Source organism: Camelus ferus, chromosome 3, assembly GCF_009834535.1.
Source record: "Camelus ferus isolate YT-003-E chromosome 3, BCGSAC_Cfer_1.0, whole genome shotgun sequence".
Lineage (NCBI taxonomy): Eukaryota > Metazoa > Chordata > Mammalia > Artiodactyla > Camelidae > Camelus > Camelus ferus.
In genome coordinates this window covers 97607572-97622795 of record NC_045698.1, presented here as the reverse complement: position 1 = coordinate 97622795, position 15224 = coordinate 97607572, and the positions used below count along the sequence as shown (strand labels likewise).

Below are 15224 nucleotides of genomic sequence, written 5' to 3'. Positions count from 1 at the left end.
TATAGGGATCATTGCTGGGACCTTCTGGTAAATGATTTATACTCTTCAAGCATTTTTCCCAGAGCTTCATGAACTGCTCTATCAGATAATTATTGAAAATGGAGTGAAAATGCCAGCTTCAGAGTTCAGGCTTTGGATTCAGGTAGACCTGAATAAAAATGCCAGCAGCTAAGCTTACTGTTCTGGGGCCTCATTTAACCTCTTTTTTTGTTTTCTCATCCGCAAAATGGGAATAATGGCATTTATGCCTTTAGGGTTGCTGTGAGGATGAAGCGCAGTGATGCCTACGAAGGGCTTAATCGAGAGCCTACCAGCGTTGTTTGAGCACAGTTCAGCTCCTTTCCCAGCTACTGCTGGTGGTGAAGGGTGGGAGCCAGAAGGCCAGAATCAGTGCCCTGGAGCCTGACTCCCAGCACATCTGAGCAAAGTGTCAGACTTCCCCCTCTGCCCAGACAGCCTCGAGGCCTGGTTACCTTCTGCAGAGGCCATGGAAACAGAGCCTGTGGTAGCACTTTAAAGCTTCTTCTTCCCCTAACAGCTCCTCCACTTCCCCAGAGTCAAAACTTATTCACCCACAATGTACAAGAGCATGCACACCTGCACACACACACACACACAGACACACGTGCTGACACCTGCTGGCACAAGCACATGAGCACATGCTCTGAGGTCCACATCATGACCTCCTTGTCTGGGTACCTGTGACCCTGTGTCATAGGATATGTCCAGAATGAAGACTTTGCCTATTGTCTGGTAAGCCTGGCCCTGTCAGGAGTCCAGCATCAGGTTGCCATGGTTACTGGTCAGTATGCAAATTTTTGCGCAATAGGACCTGTCTGTGACTCGGTGGTATCACTCCAGCTTGGCTGAGTGGCAGTCAATGAACATGATGAGCGGGAGACTCTTTTCTGGGACTGACATAGCTGCAGGCGCCTCAGAATCCATCCTCAGGGAGAAGGAAGCTGGTCTGCCTTCTTAGTGACTCATGAAGCCCTCAGTGACATCACCAGTCCCACCAGCCACCACTGGTCCCCCAAAACAGTACTGGCTTTTGACTCAAAGGAAAGGTCAGTCAGGAGCCCCAAAAGCTGCTGCTGCTAACACTTGGTTCCCAGAGGAGAGATGCAGGAGAAAACTCTTTAGATGGCTTTGGGAGCCCTGCTCACTTCTCCAGATGGCCACTGTCCTGAGGACTAGCCAGCCAGGCTTGCCCAGGGACTCCATGGGCAGGAATAGCCATGGTTTAGCCCCAGGAGGCCAGAGACCTGGCCTCCCGTCTCCCTTCTGCTTCCTAATTTGCTGTGTGACCTTGGGAAAGTATCCCAGCACCACTGGGCCCCAGCTGCCTTATCTAATACAACCACCACCAAAAGAGAGGTGCAGACCAATTCTAGGAACCACCGTTCTCTTAGTGTCTGGAGTGCTGTGGTCAAGCTGGGCTGTTCCCTCTGGGGAAACTGGCTGGATATCCAGACACTGTGAGCTCTCTCGAGCTGCCTGGAGGGTCCCTGGGGCCACAGGATTAACTACTTGGTGAGAGTTGCCCCCGAGGACCTTTTGCGTTTGTCAAGCTCGTACTGCTGGCTTTGCACAGCTGGCCCACCCTGGGAGGCCTGGGAGAGGAGTGGACTCACTGTGCTTAAGGTGACTCGCACCTCCAAGCAGTAAGCATAAGACTGTACAGAAACCACATTCGAGATCACCCCCAGCCTCGCATCTAACAGGAGTACACAGAAGGGCTCATGTTTGGAAGAGCTGGGGTTCATGCTTCGAGTTGTGTAGTCCTTACATGGAAGTGGGGGTCAGACCCCTGGGGTATTCCTCAAGGCTCTGTCATTCAGAGCCATCTTCAGTTCTTGGCTCAGAGCCATCCTACTCTCTTGCCCTCTTCCAACTGCAGAACGCTCTAGAATCCCTATCAGGAAGCAGAGGAGAGATCTGGGGCTGGACGATGCCCAGGACTTGCTGCTGATGTGCCCGTGCTCCACTTCCTCTGCAGGACATGAGAACATCAGAGCACAGTCCCACCTTCTCCCTGGGTCTAGCGGAGCTGCCGTGCGTATGGGGAGGCCGTGCAGTGGGCCATGCACACCGCCCCGCTGTCTCCCTCACTGTGCACAAGCACTTTTGACAGATGAGGAAACAGTGACTGTGACTTGCCTACATGCACACAGCAAATTAGGGACAAAATTGAGACACAAATCCAGCAGACAGGTGTTGGCTGCTACCTGAGAATGGTAGGTGAGCTTTCCAAAAAAACCTCTGAGATGTCTGGGCTCCCACCCCGGAGCCTGGTTCCATTGGTCTGGGTGATTCTGAAGCACAGCCAGGTTGCAGACCTTCTAGAAACCCCATGGCTAGGCCTGATCCCCATTTACCAGATGCAGAGACTGAGAGCCAGACAGGCAGGGAACTACAGTCACACAGCGGCTCAGTGACAGCTGATGCTTAGACTGGGCCCTTTTATCTAACCCTCCCATGGCCTGGGTGTCTACCTTGCAGGACCCTGAAATCACACATTTACAACACGATCCCACTTCAAAGAGTGCCACTGGCTGCAATTTAAGGGGCACAGGTGTTCTACAAGTGAACCCACTCATCTCCTCCGAGTCGCAGTTCGCTTTCCAAAGTGGTGAAATCAGGCTCAGACCCCGAGGCCTAGCCCCTGCAGGCTTCCAGGGTGTTGAGGGTGTCAAGTGGAGACGTGACCTGCCCCCTGGAGCCTCCTCCTCGCCCCACTTCTGCTCCCCACAAACTCAGAGTCTCCATGCCAGGCTCCTAGGAGAGGGGCAGGCCAGTGAGGCCCATGGGGGCAGGACAGGGACAAGGGACTAGAACGCCCTCGTTCTAAACAGAAAAGGGCCCCATGAATGAGCGCAGGCTGAGCAAGCTGTCTCCAGGAGGGGCTGGAGAATGCCAACGGCCTGGAGCTGGGAGGGGAGACTGGGGCCTCCTCCGACCCCTGCCCCACTCACTTTCCCTCCCTGGGGACATCTGCCAACTGACTCTTGCGCCTCTGCCTCCCCACCAGGTACTAACCCCACAGCTCATCTCTAAAGAACGTGCCCTGCCTGCTGACCCTAACATTTCCTCTCTCCACCCCTCTCAGGGGCTTCTGGGGACTAGGTGCCAGGGAAGGGGCTCAGGTGGCCGGGAGGGGACACCACTAACCTGCTTTCACCTCACAGGCTGGCTGCTGGTGTCTGAAGAGTCCTGACCAACGTTTCTCTCTCTCTCTCCCACCCCCTCCCCCATCTCTATCTGTCTCTCTCCCTCCATCCCTTCCCCTCTCCGGCCTCCTCTCCTCTGCACTGCCAGAGCACCTTGGATTTGAACTAAAGGGTACGGAGCCTCTGTGTGTCCATCAGCACCATCCACACAGCCCCTCTCCGCAGCCTCTGACACCAAGTGTGCTGGATGTTTGGTTTCCTTTCCCCCAAAATGGAAAAGGGACGATTCCAAAAATCTCCCCTGTCCCCATCAGAATGTCCTATCATAAACTAAACTGATTTGGGAGAGACGAGAAAAGCTCATAAACAGCAGAGTACCCTGGGGTTCAGACTGTGCCCCAGTGTATACAGTAGTGCCCCCCTGCCTGGGGCCAATCACCCAGAAGCCTCAGAGGGCAGCGGCCCCCTGAGCTGTGCGCAGCCCAGTCGGTTGGCCAGACAAGAGCCAGGCCCCTCAGAGAGTGGGTATCTGAGAGCCATGGAATCCTGGTTTGGAGAGTTGTGCAGAGAGGCATCCCTTTCGATTTGACTTTAATCCTCCTTCCTTTCCCATTTCCATTTCCATTGCTTTTCATTCCGCACCAGGCTGGTGGCTGATCACACCCATTTGTCTCTGCCCCCTGCCCTGTGTCTGTCTGCCAGGCTTTGCCATCTGCTTGAGGCTGTCGCTCCCTTCATGATCTGTCCCCACAATGGTACGTGTGTTTGTCTGTGGGCAACACCAGCAAGGATCCAGGGGGGCTGGCCTCTGATGCCTGCCCTCCTGCTTCCCAGCTCAGAACCTTACCTCCCCGCTGAAACTGCCCTCTGGGCCTTGGAAGATGCTTTGGGCAGGAAGGGACTTTGAGTGGTCAGTCGTTCCAGCTCTCTCACTTTGTGCTGGGAGGCTCCACCCTGGTCCAGACATATTATAGCAGGAGAGATGCAGGAGCTCGGAGGGGTTGAGGCTCAGACGGGTGCAGAACCTGCGGTTATGAAAAGGCTATGCTCGTGACACGTTTGGGGAGGCCGAGATTTCCCACCACCTAGCCACTATCAGCTGTTCTCAGTAGAAGACGGAGCTGAAAGTCTGTGTATAAGTCTTTCTGTCTGTCTGCTCTGACGAGGTGGAGAGGAGAGGTACTGAGTCTGTATGGCGTCTGTGATGGTGGCAAGGGGTGCAGGGGTGAATCTGTAGGTGTGCATTTCTATGTTGTTCTGTGAGGTGAAATGTCAGGGACCTTGTTAGGTGTCTCAGTGCGGGGTGTGAGTACACAGAGGGGTGCAGTGGGACATCTTTGTTGCTAAGGGCTGAGTGTGAGCAGTGGGTGCAGAGGTGAGTGTGACTGCGTGTAAGTATGTCTGTGTCTGTAAAGGTGGTCTGTATATTCACTCACCCACCACCTCAACAAACTTCTACTGAGCCCCAGAGGTGGCCAGACTGCCAATCTGGCACACAGAGTCCCTGCCCTCCCAATGCTCCCAGACACAACACACAAGCAGGAGAGAGATCAGGTGGTGGCAGTGCTCTACAGAAAAGAAAAGGTAATGGGATCATGCCTTGCCTGGGTGGGGAGCCACTCTACCTAAATGGCTTGTCCAGTGAAGTGACATTTGGGCTAAAACCCAAGGAAAAGTAGCCAGTCCTGCAAACAATGGGGGGAGAGTGTTTGAGGCAGGAGGCACAGCAAGTTAGGGCTGGTGTGGTTGGATGGGCTTGCCTTGTTTGATGGATGGAAAGACTGCCAGCGACTGGGGAGCATAGCAGACGTGGGGAAGAGGATCACAGATGAGATGTAAAGGAAGTATCCAGGTGACCTTGGGCCTCGTAGGCCATGGTAAGGCTTTGGGTTGTATTCAGATTGCAGGGGGACACTGTTGTGAGTTTTTAAGCAGAGGAGTAAAATGATCTGCTTTCTGGTTGAAAATCAATGTGGCTTTGGGGCAGAGAATAGACTAGGTGAGGGGACAGGGTGTGGAGGAGTGGGAGCACAGGAACCAGTCAGAAGGTGAACAGCTGTCCAGGGAAGAGACGGCATCGTCTTGGAGTAGCTGGAAGCAGGCGAAACGGTAAGAAGTGGTCAAACCCAGCATCTGCTTGGGAGGTAGAGCTGAGATGATTTGCTGAGGGATCAGGTATCAGAGCTGGTGGGGAGATCAGGAACAATTCCAAGGTTTGGAGCCTATGCAACAAGAAAGGTAGTGCTGGCACCGAAGAGACGGACAAGCAGGGAGCAGGCTGGGAAAGAGGAGGGGATCGGTGCTTCTGCTTCACTATAGGACTGGATATAGGATTCCGGAGCTCAAGGGGAAGTCAGGACAGGAAAGAGAAATGTGAGATTCAGCTGCAAACAGGTGGGATTTCAAGTCTGAGTCTGGGTGAGACAACAGAGGAAGAGAGGGCAGGTGGAGAGAGAAAGAAGCTTGAGAGCTCTGGCCCTTCTACCTTGCAGCCCACAGAGAAGAGGAGGAAGCAGCAACTGAAACAGAGAGATCAGCCAGTGCAGGAGGAGGAGCCCCAGGAGAGAAGACCATTGGGGGAGCAGGCCCAGCAGGGGGAGGCTGCTGAGAGGGAAGCCAACAACTATAGACTTGGCAGCAGGGTGGTTGGTTGTTGGTGACTATGACCAGAGTGGTCTCAGGAGGGACGGAGACGGAGGCCTGACTGGAGGACTGAGGGGTGGACGGGGATGAGAACCGGAGGCAGGACCAGGACCACAGAGCCTGGAGGGGTGGATCTGGGGTAGAAGGCTGTTTGTTAAAGACTCTGCAGGACTGGGTGTCGATGGGCACGACTGCCTGCGTGTGTGCGCGCCTCTGTGGATGTGTGTATGAGTGTGTCTTTGTGAAGCATCTTTTGTGTCAGAAAGGCATCATCTTCTGGGTATGTGTGTCTAGGGGGTTTGTACTCCGTGTTTGCTGCCATGCACCTTTGCCACAAGAGGCGCTGCAAGCCTAGGGGCTTAGGGACACTGCCCAGGGCTCCACCAAGACGTTGGGCCCTGCCCCAGCTTATCCCTGAGCTGGTGGGAGGGGAGCGATATGGAGGGGCCGGCCAGCAGGTACGGGTGTGAGCAGGGGTGGGGTGTCTCGGCTGTAGGCCTTGACCACGGCTGGTGATGTCACCTTTTTCCTTTACTTCCTCCTGGCTTTCTCTGTTCTAGAAGGGTAGGAGTTGCCCCACCAGAAAGTGGGAGATAGAGGGGACAGTAGGGTCTTTTTGAAGGCTTTGAGGCCCAGCCTAGCTCAGCTCCTTCAGAAGGTTGGGAGCTGCTCCTTGAGCACAAGGACTGTCCTAGATGCCAGAGGGCTGTGCTGCCCTTCAGGGGCCTCACAAGCAGAGACAGGGAGGGCTGGAGTGGGCCAGGGCCACAACCCTGACCAGGTTGCAGGGATAAACCAAGGCTTTTCTCACTATGCCTGCCTCTGTGGGCCTGGTCTGCTCTGTCCTTGCTCCTGGTCCTGGCATCCCTCCAAAGTCCAGCCTCTGGGCCTGAAGTCCTGTCACCAGCCCAGAACAAGCCACTCTCTATCTTCTTACAGAAGCCAAAGTGGCCAGCCAGGCCTTTGCCCAGGGTCTGCATATTCACTGCCATGAAGGCCAGCCTCCCCCAGCCCATCAAGGCTCTTTGCAGCCACGAGCCATAGTGGGTTGCCCTCCCCTATGGCCTTGGGAACTTCACCTCCATTCCCCTTCCTCCATCCCCAACATTTTCCACTCACGTGCTCCAGGCAGAGAGCAGGATTTGGGAAGGTGAACTCAGGGGTAGCCACTTGTGACCAGATCCATGGGTGGGCGGAGCTGGGAGAGCAGAAGTGAGGGGTACTGGCTGAGGAGGGAAGAGATGGAAAGGAGCTGGTCAGCACCTGAGCCGGAGGGAGCCCAAGGTTTTGGGAGGGTCTCTGCACCACTGTCCCCACGGGTCTGCCTCTCGCCCTGCCGCCTCACACCTTCTGCCTCTGCAGAAGCTGAGGAGCTGTACCAGAAGAGGGTCCTCACTATCACTGGCATCTGCGTGGCCCTGCTGGTCGTGGGCATCGTCTGCGTGGTGGCCTACTGCAAGACCAAGTGAGTGTCAGGCACTCAGCCCGGGGGCAGGCCAACCAGGGACTGCTTTTGTGAGGATGGGCTCTCCTCCCCAGCCCACCAGGCCAGGCCTCACCTCTCGAGCTCCTGTGCCCCACTGCCCCTCAGGGGCTTCTGCAGCTGGTGGGAGGCCAAAGGGCTGGGCCAAGAAGCAGGAGCAGAGGGTGGGGGAGACAGGCCCCAGAGGACTGAACAAGAATGATCATGAGCACAGGCGTTGGGAGAAGGCAGATCTGGGTTCAAATCCAGCTCTGCCATTTTCCATGACCCTGAGGAAACTGATGAGCCTCTCTGAGTCCTCATCTGTAAAATGGGTGTGATCCTAGCATGTACCTCAGAGGATCCTATGAGGAAGCATCTGTCCTGTCCAGTAGGCAGGAATTGGGCAGTGTTGGGGGTGGAGAAGCACAGAGAGTCAGGCACCTTCCCAGGGGAAAAAGAGACCTCCTCACTTAGGAGCCATCCAGGCAAGAACACAGAGAAGGTGGAGATGCGCCACCCCTGAGCAGAGGAAAGGTGGGGTCAGAACCTAGGAACAAGGGGCAGAAAGAAGGCTGGGCCCTTCTGCATGTAGAACAATGCAAGCTAAAAGACAAATGCAGGGGAGGGTCAGGTGTATTCATGGAGCTTGAGCAGCCCAGGCTAGTTGGTGCCAAGGATTGGGGTAAGAAAAAAGGCACACAAGTCTAAAAGAACAGCTGGAACCTCAATGGCACCATAGGGCCTTGACTGACAACCTAGGGAGCCTGGCTTTATCCTGCAGACCACAGAGAGCCATCACAGGTTATAGAGTGATGTAATACGGAAAGAGGTTTGCCATATCCATTCTTATCTAGAAAGCAAGAGTCTGGGCATAGCCACCATTAGGGGGACTGAGCTACTAGGTCTTGACCCCTGCTACCCCGTCTGTGAGATCGAAGGCCCTTCCAGCCTTGGGATTTGGGGCTTAGGGAACCCAGAGGAGGACACTGGGCACATGTAGGAACACTGAGGCCAAGAACTGGGGGGAAAGGCAAGCCCCATGTTTCAGCCTCCAATACATATACCCATTTCTTCAACAAACTTTCATTCAATGCCTGCTGGACAGATGTCCAGTATCATGGGATATATTTCAGGGGTGCCTAACCTCAGCTGAAGGGCAGGAAGGGTTTCCCTGAGAAAGGTGCATTTAGACTGAGCCTGAGAGATGAGCAGGAGTTAGCAGGTGAAAAGGCAAAGAAGGTGGTGTAGTTGGATGTAATAGTCTGTACAAAGGCCCAGAATCCAGAGAGGGCAGGCCCAGTGGAGGATCAGAAACAAGTCCTCCACGGATGCAGCAAGCTGGGGTGGGGAGAGAAACGAGACACTGAGACGCAATGAAGGATTTTTAACAGGGGAGTGACATGATTAGACTTGTTGATTACAAAACAAATGTACTAAACACTTAATATGTGCCAAAGTAAAGTAGCCCCACAGGCCTTGACTGCCTGACCACAGCACCCTGTTTTATTTTCTTCACAGCACTTTGCTGAAAGTATCTCATTTACTTGTTTATGTGTTTATCATCTGTCTTCTCTACTGGCCTGCAGGCTCCATGAGGGCAGGAACTGTATCAGTCTCCTGGGCTCCAAAAGAGCACCTGGCACATAGTAACAACCCCATAAATACCATATAAATGAATGAGTGAATGGGCCAGCACTGTGCTTGAATATTTTATCTACTATTAATCCTCAGTGGTCTTTGGAATGAGTAGATGGTCAGTCCATTTTACAGATGAGGAAAATGAAACATGGAGAGTTTCAGTAACTTGCTCAGGATTACACAGCTAGAAAGTAGTGGGGTTCTACTCTCAGCAGAGCCAAAGCTCATTACCACTCCTGCTGAATTCAGGCTGATAGTGATGAGGTAGGGGGTAGGCTGGAGGGGTCTTGGCTGAGGGCAGCCTGAGCACAGGAGACTGCCTGCCATGACAGTCCAGGGCAGAGGTAGAGTGGTTCCCCTGGAGTGACAGCTAGGGAAGTTCATACTTTGTGTGTGTGTGTGTGTTGGGGCGGAGGAGGGCAGGGGGGATGGTGCCAGGCTAACGCACCCTCCCCTGTGCAGAAAACAGCGGAAGCAGATGCACAACCACCTTCGGCAGAATATGTGCCCGGCCCACCAGAACCGGAGCTTGGCCAACGGGCCCAGTCACCCCCGGCTGGACCCTGAGGAGATCCAGATGGCAGACGTGAGTGGTGGTCCCTGGCCCTACTCTGAGCTCTTGCTGTACAGCCCGCCTTCTCACGCTCCCTGCAAGAATGGGCCAGGAAGGCAATAAGTCCATCCCGTGCTCAGCCTTGCCTGCTAGCCTAGCCTTGCTTCACCAGGATGACTTAGCCTCGCCTGGACTACATCCTTAAGGAAAGTCGGGGGGATTGATTTCCAGGGGCCATTGCTGCCCCAACACAGAGTCACTTATCCAATAGACCACCCCCCTACCTGGAGCTTAGTGCCTCACTTCCCCATCCCCACTAGAAAGGAGGGGCAACTTGATCGTCACTAACTACGCCCCCAACTCTCTGTCTGTTCCAGTATATCTCCAAGAATGTGCCAGCCACAGACCATGTCATCCGGAGGGAAACGGAGACCACCTTCTCTGGGAGTCACTCCTGCTCTCCTTCCCACCACTGCTCCACAGCCACGCCCACCTCCAGCCACAGGTGGGCACCAGCAAGACCCACACAGACTTGCAGACTCCTGTATGCACATGTGCACCACACACCTGCCTGGGGACCCGCAGAAAACTCCCAGCCAGGCTGGGCTCTGTACTGAGGGTCCCTCTGAGCAGGAGGATGAAGGGGGGCTTCAAACCAGAATCCACTACCAAACATTCATCCAGATCCTCAGGAGACCAGATTCCTTTTTCTAGTCTAAACTGGCCCCAGAGGAACAACAGCCATCACTGTGCTGCCACCTAACATTTAGTTTAGTTTTGTTTGGACTTCATCAACACCATTTCATCTGCCATCAAGTACCTACTCACTCAAATATCCACAGCCATTTAATGTCCTCCCTGGGTTTGCCCACATGAACCTAGTCCACCTTAGCCTCCTCTCCAGAGGTAGGGAGGCCTGTCTACATAAGCACAAAGGCTCACAGAGCTCAAGAAAGGACATGTTTGGCCCCTGTCTTCCCTGGGTAACAGCATGGAATAGGCAGAGTCCCCATATACTGGTCACTGGGGCTGGGCTCCTGAGACAGGTGGCTAAGGGCCATGGGAGTGGAAGGGTCCCAGATGGGGAGGCTGAGGGTGGGGGAGGGGTTGCAGGGAGGAAAGGAAGAAGCCGCTGCACGTCGCAGCTCACCCATCCACGGGACCCCATCTCTCTTCCTCCTAATATCAGGGTTTGGCATTTACAAGATTACATGTCAGCCCAGAGTGAAGGGCAGTGAGCTGAGGGAGCCTGAGATGGAATGCAGAACCAGGGAAGGGGCAGGCCCGGGACCATACCTGCTGGGCTGCCCTGCCCCTTCCTGACCCCTCACCTCACCCCCACCTGGCTTCTCCAGGCATGAGAGCCACACGTGGAGCCTGGAACGTTCTGAGAGCCTGACCTCTGACTCCCAATCGGGCATCATGCTGTCATCAGTGGGCACCAGCAAGTGCAACAGCCCAGCGTGTGTGGAGGCCCGGGCACGGCGGGCAGCAGCCTACAGCCTGGAGGAGCAGCGCAGGGCTGCTGCGCCACCTTACCACGATTCCATAGACTCCCTGCGGGACTCCCCTCACAGCGAGAGGTCAGTTCCCACCTTGTGACCTGTGCGCCACCTTGGCCAGAGAGCTGGCACCACTGACCCAGGGCTGACCCTCAGGTCACCTTCAGGGACACTCCAAAGAGCCTCAGCCTTATTTTCCAGATCGGCAAACAAGGTCTCTGAAAGGTTAAATGTTCTGTTCACAGTCATCAGCATGTTAATGACAGGCAAGGACTACAACCAAGCCAGTGGACCCTGGAGTATTGTGACCATTTAATTTAATTGTCCTTCTAGGACACTTTTCAGAGTAGAAAGGGGTGGTATTAATAGTAGCACTGGAACATCAGGAACAAACAGGGGCTCTCTTGGACAAACCAGAACATGAGGTTGCCCTACCCTGGTGTTACTTAGAGGCCCCATATCTCAGCAGGAAGAGACACCAAGATCGAGGAGACTGGAGCGTGGGAAGGGAGGTTGGCTACAAGGAGACCAACCACGCAGGATAGGAATGAGCCAAGAATGCCCAAAGGCCCTGGCAGTGTCAGCAACAAGGTTCCCACAGATCAAGATGCCATTGGGTTCCCGAGCACTGAATGCAGTGAGAACCAGGAAACTCCCCTTCCCTGACTCCAAGCCAGGAGTCACAGGGGGTGGCCCCCAGCTTGCTCAGCCCTTGAATGGCCCTTGGCAAGTGGGGTCTGTGGAAGGAGAGCAGAAAAAGGTGCATGGTACCAGGAACTCCAGGCTGGGGTGGAGCGGGTTCAGCGCAGCCTACTCCATGCCGGGCCCTGTGCTGGACTGCCTGCCTGGGATCCAGGGGTGGTCCACCTGGTTCTAGCTCCCAAGGAGCTCCCAGATGTGGACATAACCACTGAAACTCACAGCTGCCTATGGAAAGTGCTAAGCACAGGACACCCCACCAGGGCAGAGAAACCCAGTCTGACTAGAGGCTCTGGGAAGCATTTAGGTTTTTCCAAGACCAGCCTTTCCAAGCCCAACCACCTGTGTGATTTGGGGCAGAGTGATCACCTTTGTGCCTTTGTTTCCTCAGCTGTAGAACAGGGAACACTACACCTATCATGCATGGTTCTTGTGAAGGCGACCTAAGATCATGTACACAAAGTTCTTTGCCTCGTACTTGACATGGAGCTGGTGCTCCCAAGGTGTAGCTACTGTTAGCAATAGTAACAACAGCAACAGGACTCCTTAATGGATGGGAGGTAGAGAGAAGGGGAAAGACTTCCAGGCAAGGGGAACATCTTAAGCTGTTCCAACAGAGGCACTAAAAGCATGGCTGGTGAATGAGGTGCCTAGAGGAGGGTGGGCTGTGGGGAGTGGAGCTGGGACTGAACAGGCAGGCCCACAGCCTGAGTGGGTAAGCAGGAAGGGCCTCCTAAAGCAGAGATGTGACTTTAAAAGACTGTTCTGGTAACTGCATAGGCTGAAGGAGTTAAAACCCTGGGTGTGGGAATGACCAGAGTGAATAACTAGTCCCCAGATGGAGTAGAGCAGGGTGGAGGGTGTGTTCCAGGAGAAAGGGAATGGGTAGGACTTGATGCATGTGCATGTGGGAGAGGGAAGAGAGGGGAGTCAGGTGATTCAGAAAGACAGTAATGGGGACTCAGGAGAGCGGGGACTCTGGAGAGCAGTGGCTTTGGCGAACTCTGGCTCTACAGTTTGAAAGAGACATAGAGGTGGATGGTCCCTATCCTGAGATGGACAACTAGCAAGACGCTGGTTGACTCAGCAAGGGAAATGTGGAGAAAGAAAAAGGACAGGTGCCTGGCAGAGAGGGAGACATTAGCAAGGGCAAACTTTTGAAGGAACTGGTGGTCTTTAGCCTCAAGCAGAGATACTACAGTGGAGCTTTGGTAACTGTGAGCTCTAGGCTGAGGACCCTACCTAAGTACGTGTAAGCAGTCACTTCCCTGAGGCAGCTTTAACTTCAATTTAACAGAAGTATTTCCCCCACTATAGCCATCAGCCATAGGATGAATTGTCCCCGAGGGGAGGTGAGTCCTAGTCATAGGGGTGGCTGAATGCAGGAACTAAAATGAGGAATTAGGCAGTATGAGTCCTGGTTCCTGCTTGGCCCTGGGTTCAAATCCCAGCTCTACCACTTACTTCCTGGCTGTACGAACCTTGAGTAAGTCACTTAAATACTGTGAGTCTCAGTTTCCTCACGTGTAGTATGGGACTGACATAAGCCTCTACAGAATTACTATATTAGAATGTGATCGTACGTGTAAAATGCCCCAGCCTGAGACTGAGCCTGAGCCAAAGTAACCATTCAGGAATACCGGTTTCCATGCGCATCCCCACAGCCAAGGACCACTGATACATTTATGGAATCATCCCAACGCTATGGAATGAGCACTGTGGTTATTCCCGCTTAACAGATAAGGAAACTGAGGCTCAGAGAGATTAAGGAAATAGCTTACGGTCACTGAGGATTACCACCATGGTTCTTGCAGGAGGGATCCCGGGCAAGACCACTGCTTTGCGTCGGGGTCTGCCCCATCCCCTGGCCACCGGCCCACTCCTCTGCCTCTCCCCGCAGGTACGTATCGGCCCTGACCACGCCCGCACGCCTCTCTCCCGTGGACTTCCATTACTCGCTGGCCACTCAGGTGCCGACTTTCGAGATTACGTCCCCCAACTCGGCGCACGCCGTGTCGCTGCCGCCCGCCGCGCCCTTCAGCTACCGCCTGGCGGAGCAGCAGCCGCTCCTGCGGCACCCGGCGCCCCCAGGTCCGGGCCCGGGGCCAGGCGCGGACATGCAGCGCAGCTACGACAGCTACTACTACCCCGCGGCGGGGCCGGGGCCGCGGCGCGGGGCCTGCGCACTCGGCGGCAGCCTGGGCAGCCTGCCCGCCAGCCCCTTCCGCATCCCCGAGGACGACGAGTACGAGACCACGCAGGAGTGCGCGCCCCCGCCGCCGCCGCGGCCACGCGCCCGCGGCGCGTCTCGCAGGACGTCCGCGGGGCCCCGGCGCTGGCGCCGCTCGCGCCTCAACGGGCTGGCGGCGCAGCGCGCACGCGCGGCACGGGACTCGCTGTCGCTGAGCAGCGGCTCGGGAGGCGGCTCGGCCTCCGCCTCGGACGACGACGCAGACGACGCGGACGGGGCTCTGGCGGCCGAGAGCACGCCTTTCCTCGGCCTGCGCTCGGCGCACGACGCGCTGCGCTCGGACTCGCCGCCGCTGTGCCCGGCGGCCGACAGCAGGACTTACTACTCCCTGGACAGCCACAGCACGCGGGCCAGCAGCAGACACAGCCGCGGGCCGCCCCCGCGGGCCAAGCAGGACTCGGCGCCCCTTTAGGGCCCCCGCCGCCCGCCGCCCCCTCCGCCTCGCCTGCCCCACTGTCTTTAAGGAGAACAGAGACCGCCGACTGGAGAGAGAAAAGAGGAAAAAAAAATAAAAATATTTTTATTTTCTATAAAAGGAAAAAGGTATAACAAAATGTTTTATTTTCATTTTAGCAAAAATTGTCTTATAATACTAGCTAACGGCAAAGACGTTTTTATAGGGAAACTATTTATATGTAACATCCTGATTTACAGCTTCGGAAAAAAAAAAGAAACAACAAAAAAGAGATGGGCCAATTTTTTGACTCTTTAATAGAAACCTATATTGTGGTGCCTTTTGCTGTACGCTAATCTGGAGCTCCTGGAGAGAAGTCTGGGTTGCGGGGTGGGGGGAATGTAGGATCCTGAGCTGGGGGCTGGGGCAGGGGGTGGTGAGAGAAAGCGGGAGAGAAGAGGCTGTGGGGTTTGGGGTCAGGTGGGGGCGAGGCGGGGCAGGGGGCTAGGGCAGGGCTAGGGGGGCGCCCAGGAAGGAAATGAGGTCCGGAGTAGCTTTACCCCCGTGCAAGATCTGCAAGTCCTGGGTCCCCTGAGGAGAGAGTGAGGATCCTAGGCTTGGAGCTAGAGTTGGGGTCAGGTAACCTCCAGGGGGAGACTAAGGCCCAGCGACAGCAATCAGAATGGGGAGGGGGCCTCCCCGCTCCTCACTGCTGCTAAGGGAGGGGGCACTGAGAAAGAGGTCTTCCCAACAGCCCCAGCCCCGGGGAGGGGGTAGCTCTGCCAGGGCCCCAATGTTCGCGGCTCCTCCTCCTTCATGGCCTCCAGGACGCCCCTCCGTCCTCTGCAGCACCTTCGTTTACAGGTCGTCTTTTCTATTTTATGCCTGCATGTCCTTTGCATTTCAGAT

General features: G+C 55.2%; 2 protein-coding genes across 7 annotated transcripts in view; one reads left to right on the top strand and one right to left on the bottom strand.

Moving 5' to 3' along the window:
* The window catches only part of NRG2 (neuregulin 2), a 165347-nt gene extending 150934 nt beyond the window's left edge, over positions 1-14413 (top strand). For 2 of the 3 annotated variants that reach the window (XM_032476868.1, XM_032476867.1), the window contains exons 6-10: positions 7176-7278; positions 9379-9502; positions 9847-9974; positions 10825-11052; positions 13571-14413. In XM_032476868.1, the coding sequence (XP_032332759.1) occupies positions 7176-7278; positions 9379-9502; positions 9847-9974; positions 10825-11052; positions 13571-14333 (1346 nt within the window). In that variant the 3' untranslated portion in view covers positions 14334-14413. Of the gene's footprint in view, positions 1-7175; positions 7283-9378; positions 9503-9846; positions 9975-10824; positions 11053-13570 lie in introns of all 3 variants that reach the window. The other variant, XM_032476866.1, reaches the window with a different exon arrangement.
* Positions 1-15224, bottom strand: part of PSD2 (pleckstrin and Sec7 domain containing 2) — a 79858-nt gene that overhangs the window by 8308 nt on the left and 56326 nt on the right. For all 4 annotated transcript variants that reach the window (XR_004318742.1, XM_032476869.1, XM_032476870.1 and 1 more), the window contains 2 exons: positions 6933-7039; positions 4018-4195 (listed from right to left, as the gene is read on the bottom strand). Coding sequence is in view for 3 of the 4 variants with exons in the window: in XM_032476869.1 (XP_032332760.1) it covers positions 4018-4195; positions 6933-7039 (285 nt within the window). In the remaining variant the exon portion in view is untranslated. The remainder of the gene's footprint in view (positions 1-4017; positions 4196-6932; positions 7040-15224) is intronic.